Raw genomic sequence first — 10183 nt, 5'->3', positions numbered from 1 at the left:
TTGTTTTTAAAGGATCACATCTAACAGTCAGTTCAATTTTAATGTGAAGTAACTACTTCTGCTTGTCTTATCCTTTTCATTTTTGAAATGTTAATTTTCAAAGCAATTTAATATTTTGCATTTTTTAACTTAAAATTTTTGCTAAGCTCTGAAATTATGATACAGTCATTATGTTTATAAATGTACAGTTCTATCACACTAAACCTGTATTTGTGTCCCAGCAGCATATTCCCCACATCAGGACAACCATGTAAGTCCTTACATGAGTGGGAGCCAGTCTGTAAGTCCAGCCCCACTGACCACACCAAGATACTCACCTCTGCCCAGGAGCCTGACGGCAGACGAAGATGTTCCCAGGTGAGAGAGAGCATATATTCAGAATCACATCAATTCAGGTTTTCCTTTCTATCTTTTTGTTTGTGGTTTGTGTATTGTTCTTCTCAGAGACCAATGTTGACTCAATGCCTTTTTTTTAATCAAGGTATTATTTTTGATTTAAACTGAGTGACTTCTTTGGTCCTTTTGCCACTCTGCAGCTGCTTGTGTATGTTGTTCTCACTGAAAGGCAGATGGATCAGTGAATTTTTGTCTAGCGTGTAAACTCGGGTCACATATGTGCTAATGCACATCCAGTCTCTTACCCACAAACACATTCAGATATCCTCCCAGCACTGCTTCGCTGTCTTTAATCCATTTTAATGGAGGGATTAAAGCCCATTGCAGCCCCCGTCACTCGCCTGGCATCACCGTGGTTACCAGAAAAGGACTCATTTCGTCACAAACCTTTAGGCCAATGAGTGAGCTTTGACAATAATAAATCTGATAAGACCCAGGCTGGACGCAGGATGGTCATTTTGACGTCTGGCCTTCTTTTTTCTCCAGATACTATGTTTTTCCAGTATTGACTGATATTAGAAAAATAAGGCCTCTCTTTATTTGCTTTTTTTCATCAAATCTTTTTTTCACCTGCATACCTAGTATTTATTTTGATATAATATTTTCTAGAATAAAGAATTCTAACTACTCTATCATTTGATGTCCACTAAAACCCCTAAAATACTTTCACTTTCCATATTAGATATTTGCCTTTATCTTTGCAAAGATGCTATGGTTGAAATCCAAGTTAAAGGTTGGACTGATACTGGGGAAGTGGAGCACCTGACTCAGGTAGACATGAATAAGTTCAATCAGCGAAATAAAAAGGGTTAAGAAACAAATGGTACAAGATATTTACCAAAAATATTCTTTAACATCTGGTATAATATCAACTATATTAATTCAATTACAGTATATTTACTTTCTGTATTTTTTTTATTATTTAATGTGTCATTTACACTGATTGCTTAAAGAATAATCATAAAAACATAAACAATGGAAGACTAGACTAAAAGTGTGTGTTGAGTGCAATGGTTATCTGTTGGAGTTCACTCAAATGTTGTTGCTACAAAAATGAGGAAGTGTTACCCTGACATCTACTGGTGAATATAATGAATAACGTCAAAAAGAAATACTTCCTCCACCTAAAAGAAAAATATATCACCTTGACATATTTTTAGTCCTCTGGAATGCTGCTACTGCTTAGTAATGTAGAAGAATTCCAGTGGGGGTTTTTCAATGACCCTTTGAAATATATCATCTAGCATCTCTTACATCTTCGCTGCATGATTTGTGTTGCTTACAGGGAACCCAGGCGAGTTGTTCTACAAAGGGGTTCCACGGGTCTTGGCTTTAACATTGTTGGAGGGGAAGATGGAGAGGGGATCTTCATCTCTTTCATACTGGCTGGAGGTCCAGCTGATCTCTGTGGAGAGCTAAGAAAAGGAGACCGCATCCTGTCGGTACGAGCTAAGAGCTCTCTGTGGATTCTTATTGCCACAATTATAATTATTAATTGTACAATTTTACTTTTATTATAGTTGAGTTCACATGCAGCATCTCTAAAGGGAGTTGTTTTGACAATTTATCCTTCTTAATACCTCTTTTATATTGTTATACTGCATGTTTATAGTAATAATTTGTCATAAAACTTCTTAAAATGTCTAGTTAATATGACCATTTTAAACTTACAGGATTTCTTATTGAATTTACTCTCAATATCTACAGAAATCTGAAAATTTCAGTTAATGATTTTAGTTATGTGCTGCTTGTTACAGTTACCCAGCAGCTTGTTTGGCTGACAATGGTTGTGTGTGTTGTGAGAGGCTGCCTTGCTTGTTTGTTGAAGCCATATTTCATGATGTGTGGGTGTTAAAGCTGCATGTTGTGCTAGACTCAAATGAAAAATGGTTTTAATTTCCTTAAGAAGGGATTCAAGATGAGTATAATCCCCAGACTGCAGAGGTGCTTAATATCCCTGCAGAATTATGGTATTATTTATTCAAGCAAGTGCAGTCAAGAGAATGATTTTGATGCATTAAACAGGGCTTAACAAAAAACATGCATGTTATATTAGTAAGAGCTGCAGACCCACTAGGATGCACTTTGAAGATTAGGATCTGTTAGGATGAGGGCTAAAACTATATGTATTTGTATGTGCAGGTGAACGGCGTGGACCTTTCCATTGCAACACATGAGCAGGCAGCTGCAGCTCTAAAGAATGCTGGACAAACGGTCACTATCGTAGCTCAGTATAGACCTGATGGTAAGTAGAAAAAACTGGGCTTTTGGGTTAGTTTTTGACAAAGGAGAGTCAAACACCTCATAGTAATGTCATAGTTGTGTCTCCTCTTGTTTTTTCCCTCAGTTTATCTTGAAGTATAAACTTGACAAGTTGCATTTTATTGTGAAAATTCCTTAGCAAAACATTTAGTTGAAAATGAGGTATGTATTACATAGTAAAAGTAAAGAAAATAGTTGATCATTTTACTTTCCATTAAACACAAATTAAGGTGTGAAAATTATGTAAGATCTAATTTTTGAAATTTAAAGGGGTCATAGAATGCAAAACCGAGTTTACAGTGTCATAGATGAATAGCGATAGTTCGGTGGGTGAAATGGACGTACATAGAAGTTCAAACCCCATCGACACCTCCTTCTGTGCAAATCTCACAATTCTAAACTTCCACCATAAAACGGGTGAATCCAAAAGAACCACCGAATTGACGTAAATTCAGGGATGTTGCCTTATTTGTTTCTGGCCTGTACTTTTGTCACGCCCTGAAATTGACATACAGACCGGCCCACTGGTTCACTGGCCAAAGAACATGAATACAGGTAGATGTAAGACACCACATTAGCTGTTTAGCCTACAGTTGGGTTTACTTCTACAAGAATTACAAAGCAGGCAGTTTCTCTATTAAAATTGAGCCAGAACCATGGGGGTAAATGCAGTGTTCCAGGCTGCACGGAGAAAGGGGAACATTTTTTTTTACAGTCTTCCCACTTATCAAAAGACTCGACAGGCATGGATTATGCCTGTTTGATGCTCAGCTTTTCATTTGCTCTAAGCATTTTACCAAAGACAGCTTTCAAAATCTTGGACAGTTCAAAGCAGGATTTGCTAAATTTCTTTACTGAAAAGAGGGGCTGTTCTGACCGTAAGTCCATCACAACCGGAAGCTCTAAGTAATATTTTGTCGATAAGCTGTTGATAGCAGTGCTAGCATATCTAGGGTGACCAGATTTGGGTTTCTGAAAAGAAGGACACTTTTTTGGGGGTCCTTTTTTCACTGGACCGGACCAGGCATTCAAACTTCTCCGGGGCTGGTCCTGGGACAGAGCCAGCTGGGGTCGGAGCGACCGAACTCGACCTGGTGATGGTAGCCGCGGCCCCATGCTTCCCCCGCCTGCCTTACTGGCTCGGTTCTTCTGCACTGTAGTCAACCAAAATCCCGGACGATTTTGAAATTCCAAGGACATTTTTTTAGGTATGAAAAGTAGGACATGTCCGGGTAAAAGAGGACGTCTGGTCACCCTACCAAATCAACAATTTGATGTTTCAGTGAGTGAGTGCTTGTTTCTATGATGCGTCTTTGCTTAGCAGCTTCACTCGTTGTAAACCAACCAATCAGCACACAGCTCATCTAAATATTCATGAGGATACCATGAAAGGAAGAAAACCTGTTTTTTTCATTCTAGGGCTTTTAACCAGGCTTACATTAGGGCTCATTGAACAGCAAATATGCCATTTTCAGCCCAACGAACATTATAGACCCTATTCAGAGACCTTAAGAACAGAACCAAATACCCTATATAATCATTCTCTGACCCCTTTTAAAGTGGGACTTTGAAATTTCCATTTACTTCACTAATATCACTAATAGCACCTAAAACAATTTCCTTTCCAAGCTTATATGGTTTGGTTTAGATGTCTGAAACCTGAGCATGAGATAGTGTTCCAGTAGGACTCATTTTGGCTTCTGAAGGAACCCTTCTAAGTTCTCTACCTCAATCTTTTTGACATTTAAATTAACTTCACTAATTTTAGCATGCCAGGTGTGCCATAAGCTTGTATGCCTAAGAAAATATGTGATGGAGGTGCAGCTGAGAACCAGTAATGCATATTTTATTTGGGATGTGAATATTTAACCCTGTATGGACCAGAGCAGAACTGAGCACAGCTCACAAGGTGAATCTCACAATCTGATCAATTGTAAGATCTAAATTTACCCTCAGTAGAGACCATTAAAGCAGTTCTAAAAACATTACGTTTTGGTAGATTTTTCCTCCCCTTAGTGGAAAAAAGCTGTACTGCTTAGGCTGAAGGACTACAGCATTTCCCATGAGCACCGGGGCATTGAATTGAACTGCATTTCTTTTTCCAGTTGCTGTGTCAAAAATGAATATTGATGAGGTAATGAATCTAACTGTGGTGAAACAATCTCTTTTGATGTTGAAAATAAGAACGTTTAACTTTGATTTTGTACTGTATTACTGCACCGCTACCCCCTGCTAGAATGTTTCTTTTGGAGGGAAATTTGTGATTTATTTTTGACATAATATTGAAATATTAAGCAAGATTAGTTGTTGATTGTTGCAGAAAACAGCCGTCTTAACAATCTTGGGTTTTACTGGTTCTTTTTTTTTCTGAAGTTATATAGATGATTATTATATTTGTTATCATGATCAGTCAATTTATATTTTGTATATTTTATTATCCTTTAGAAACATGTATCAAGGAACAAGTCTTTTTACATTGTTAATGTAAAATATGAAAATTAAAATTGAAATACAAAGTAATTTCTATTTTAAGTGTCAAAAAGGAATAAGTGAAATTAAAAAAATTATTTGAGTTTTGTTTTCTGTTTCGATTAACAGAAAAATTGAATTAGTTTAAAAGAGATGCAAACAGGGGACAGTTTTCTTTCGTTTTGGTGTTCTTTTTTGTTTTTCTGAGACCAGATGCAGTCTCTTATTTTACGTGAGCACCATATTTGACAGAGTGTAGGTATCACTGAAACAAAGCAGCAACGGCATGATGTGAAAGTCTGTACTCTTATGAAGGTACAAAATCTGATATCAAAAAATAAACAAAACAAGCCTTTCATTTCTGTTTTAAGTTAATTAAAAAAAAATGTATCGAAATAAAATCAAACATAAATGGAGACAATCCCATTATTGAAAATACCTTAATGTTAACTTTGAACCCCCTTTATTATATGTAGTTTTGTGCTGTTTGACTTAGTTAAGGCACAGTGAGTTTCTTTGATAATTTGTTATATATTGAAAAAATGGAATCTATAAATATCTGATAATTGCATTAATATTATGTATGAGTTTTGCAGTTTATAGTCAGTGACACTGCGATCATTATATTTCTGCATAGCTGTAGAGTAAAAATAGAGATGTGAACAGTAGTCTAAACAGATGGCTCAATTGCTGATTACAGGGAGAATATTATTTGCTTTTAGTGTAAAATCTGCTCCAAATGTTCCATATTAAAGGAATAATCACAAACTGTAACACTGGTTCTAAGCCTTTTCCTGCACAGGAGTAGAGATTTCCTATAAAAAAATTGAGATGGATAACATCTAAAAGGGAGAACTTGGATGATATTTACAATAGGCATACTGTTCATTATAATGCTTCCCCTCCCTCCAGAAATCTTAAAGTTGGTTCATAGCTGTTGTCCGTTAAACCCAGTTACAAGGCAGCAATGGTGAACATGATGGTAACCATGACTTTTATAACAACGCAATATTGCTTTTGAAAGGAATACAAGTGCAACCCTCAGAATTTCATCTGAGTCACTAGCATCTGCTGTGGTGTGTTAAAGAGGATCAGCACCACGGAGAGTGCTTTAAGCTCTTAAACAGTAAAAAAGAAAGCCTCTACCAAACATACAAATTGCCCAGAGTTCTGTGCTCACAAGGGAACTTGAAAGTCTTTCAGTTTGATCAGTGACAAAAACATATTCCAAAACATGAATCAAAATCAATAAAATGTAAATTTCTTTATTATGATATTACTAAATGCATTTAGTATTTATAGTATTTATGCAACTACTAAATTACTAAATGATTAAATGCAAATACAGTATATCTGTGTAGGAAGAGGAAACTACATTAGGTAAAACTCCTTATGCAAACTGATTCAGGATTCATAAGGCTTAGATCTGATTTTAAATCTGTCACCCTGTGCATGCATATAACACATTCTATATTACCCACTCTGGCTTTGAGCACTGGATATACTGCTAGCCATTTTGCATCAGAAGATGCATAGTTCTGGTGTCATAACATCAGTTACATTGTTTTGGACTTGTTGTAGTGCATGTGGTTCAATCATTCAGTGAAGTATAATTGAGGTGGCCAAATAATTTTCAGAGCTTAGTGGTAGTAGTTGGATCAACTGCCATGCCTCTTCCAACTAGAAGCCATATATTTTAAAAAATTAAGCCATAACGGATAAACAGAGCAGATATATTAGCTTTTCATGGCTATATTTTTGCCTACAATCACTCCAAAAATGTCTTTTGTATCTCTGAAAGGGATTTCTGAAAATTCATTTCACTCTACTGATGACCATTACTAATCTATGAGTCAGAGTAAATCACGATAGGATGCTCAAGGGAGCTGAGGGTATACTGCCCGCTGCAGCCACCTTCGTCATCTGCATGTGATTTAAATTATCTGTAAACCTCTGCCCCTGCCTTTTTCCATGTGTCACAGTCTCTGTGCATGCTTCTTTGTCCTGGTCCCCAAATGTAATATGATGTTGTTGACAGTGTTTCTGGATGCTTGATCGATTGTTGTCTTCTGTCCTGTTTATTATGGCTTGTAGTCTAAAACTGAATTGTCCTATGGGGATAAATAAAGTTGTTGGATTTTATTAGATTTACAAAGAATTAAATAAGAAGACATGCAACAATGTTTATATTAAGCGACAGTATGTCTGCGTCGTGACACTCCTACAGACTTTGTTAGTGACTGTCCAATGAACTCTGCATCAAACCTTCTGTCCATGCTGGGCTTTGGTCAGTGCCTGACTTGCATTTGTTCCATGTTTGTCCCATTCCCATGGTGGTCCCATGCAGCTCTCCCTCTGTTTCACACGTAGCAGTTGCCAAAGAGAGAGGAGCTCATAACAACCTTGAGCTGCAGGAGAGGAAAAGTGTCTGTGGGTTTTGGTCTCCCCCTGTTGTTTGTTTTAAATATGGAACTGTAGCCAAACACAAGACAGCACAACACTGCACCGAAAGTGGTATATAGTGTGTGTGTATTGTATATAGAGAGAGAGAGACAGAGAGAAATTATTTCAGCTAGTGCAGCAGATGCAGATCTGTTTATTTAAAGACAACCAATGCAGTTTGTGTGTAAAATCCCTTCATACTGAGTTAGCACTGCAGCCATTCTCGATTTTGTGTAGTTCAGTAATTAGCACATTTAAATGCATGTTTATTTAAAATAATGTCTTTTCACAAACAGATTGCTGTTTCTCTTCTTTTAGGCATACTGACACTTATAAGTACATAATATGTATTAAAAAAGAACAACATCACATAATTAATTTAACAACATTCACTGAACATTGCTCTTAAAAGAAAAAAAACAAATTTTATTAGCTAAAACTTAAATTTAAAGTATAAAATATTAAGTGCACCTCATCTTGTTGCTACAATTATGAGTTTGAATATGATGCTCATGTCAGCCTATCACTCTATGCAGTAGAGAAAAGCAGTTTGTAAGGTAGCTATTAATTAAGCCCAATTATTTAAAGTTAAGTGTTTCTTTTTTTTCATGACTGCAGTTTTCACTAAATATATGCCTAACAGATAGATAAATGGGATTTTGTAAAATACAACATTTATTGAATATAGCTTCTGACATGTTTACTTGAAGAATCCTCTGTATCATTTATATTAAACTCTAAGCTGTTAGATTTGTCTGAGATTTTAGCATTTTATCCATGGTTTAAGGCTCTGACCATTGTTTTTCTTGTAATATTAACAGTGCCCGTTTGGCATGATGCAATGGCCAATTAGCGATGAACTTAATATAGTTCATCAATATAGTTTTTTATAGATAAGTATCAACTAAAGGTCAGGAATACAGCCAGAATTCCCATCATTCTTTAATGAAACACTTTGAGGACCAAAAAAGCCCCTATATATGATAAGAGATCCAGTATGGTAGAGGAGGATATTGCCAACTACATCAGCACCATGGACAGCACAAGGGAATTTTGCTATTATACATCACAGCAAGGCTAAAGACAACCGAGTGTTAGTACTGAGCTTAAGTCTCTACTTTTAAACTCTTTCCAATTTTGCGATAGTCTTATGTTTCTTCTCATTTATCTCAGAGAGATTTGTAAGAACTTATCGAATAAGTGAAATGATAAAGAAGAATGCAACCGAATAAAATGCTACTGCCTCAATTTTATTTTCGTAACAATACTATTTATGACTTTTTTTTCTTGCCTCATGTCCCTATTTTAAGGTTTCTGGTACCAATCTAGTTTCTTTTGGCTGTTGATCTTGATTGCAAATTAAGGGATAGATTTTCCAAAGGTACCTTTTTATGTTTACGTGTAAAGTTGTTTACATTTCACACTCTCCAAAATCAAGTTTCCTGATGTTGATCTATAATACTTCCTGTTGCACAGAAGTTTTTATTTATTGGGATTACACTCTGCTGTCACTGGCATACACTTTATGCACACACACGGCACACACCCACCAATGATACACACAGAAGCAGTTTCTGTCAGCAGTAATTCTGAGGTGATGCAGAGGGGATTATTTTCTCTTCTGTTAGCCTGCTTATTAAACTTTGCATGTGTGCCAGGGTATGATGTGTGTGTTGTACATTAGATGATATTCTGCGGATTAGTAGCTGCTCCATGTTGTGGCTTTTAAATTTAAAGTCATAGAAAAACTGTTAACTAAATACATGAAGTAAATGTCTGCCCCCCATGTTTCCCTGTTTTCTTCGCTCTTTGCTCTTCTCTTCAATGTGTTCCACCCCTCCACCTGTCAGTGCGTTCTCTTCCCAGGTTTTCTGCTGTCTGTGGTAATGGTCTGACTCACCACCTACATAAATGTGATCTCAGGGATTTCAAGCTTCAGTTGTAGTGGGTAGATGACTGACTTGAGATTTCCTGTATGACGCTGTGTAACAGTTATCATGAGTTTTAAACCTCATTTCACAGTTTTGATTTTGAAACTCAGCTCTGCACATATATAAGGGTTGTGTCTTTGCATTTTTTTATTTCCGTTCTTTTCTTATCTCCTTTACAACCTGATTATCCTGATCAATGGCTGTATAGAATGCTGTCCTTTACTCTTTAATTATTGATGAGCCTACTTGCCAGCACTGGTATTTTTAGAGCCAAGACCTTATAGTCCCAGACGCATATTAGAATACACAGGAAAAATTTACCAGGTAGAGAAACATTTGATAGTTTTTTTTTTCCTTTTTTTAATACCATTTAATAGCATTTAATACCATATAACAATACCATTTAAAGGCCAACATAGAAACTATATTCAGAAAATTTAATTGAAAGGTTTACAGTATGTAATAATTTTGATAAACTATGAAAGTATCACTATGGGGATACATCCATCAAGCAATTGTATTCAGTTTCAGTTTATTGTTATTGTGCCAATTCACAGCATATCTCATCTCAGGCACTTTTTAGACAGTTTGGTTATATCATACAGTGACATAGGTTAAATAGATCAAGGAAACCCAGATGATTGCATCGAGTCCATCCATCCATCCATCCATCCATCCATCCA

At 36.3% G+C, this 10183-nt stretch overlaps 1 protein-coding gene across 2 annotated transcripts in view; it reads left to right on the top strand.

The window, feature by feature from the left end:
* The first annotated feature begins 227 nt into the window (after positions 1–227).
* Positions 228–10183, top strand: part of LOC107102375 (discs large homolog 1-like protein) — a 35851-nt gene continuing 25895 nt past the window's right edge. For both annotated transcript variants that reach the window (XM_015401659.1, XM_015401660.1), the window contains exons 1-3: positions 228–357; positions 1682–1838; positions 2539–2641. In XM_015401659.1, coding sequence (XP_015257145.1) covers positions 263–357; positions 1682–1838; positions 2539–2641 — 355 coding nt within the window. In that variant the 5' untranslated portion in view covers positions 228–262. The remainder of the gene's footprint in view (positions 358–1681; positions 1839–2538; positions 2642–10183) is intronic.

This window comes from Cyprinodon variegatus, unplaced genomic scaffold, assembly GCF_000732505.1.
Source record: "Cyprinodon variegatus isolate N-32 unplaced genomic scaffold, C_variegatus-1.0 Scaffold1244, whole genome shotgun sequence".
Lineage (NCBI taxonomy): Eukaryota > Metazoa > Chordata > Actinopteri > Cyprinodontiformes > Cyprinodontidae > Cyprinodon > Cyprinodon variegatus.
This window is presented reverse-complemented; position numbering and strand designations above follow the sequence as displayed.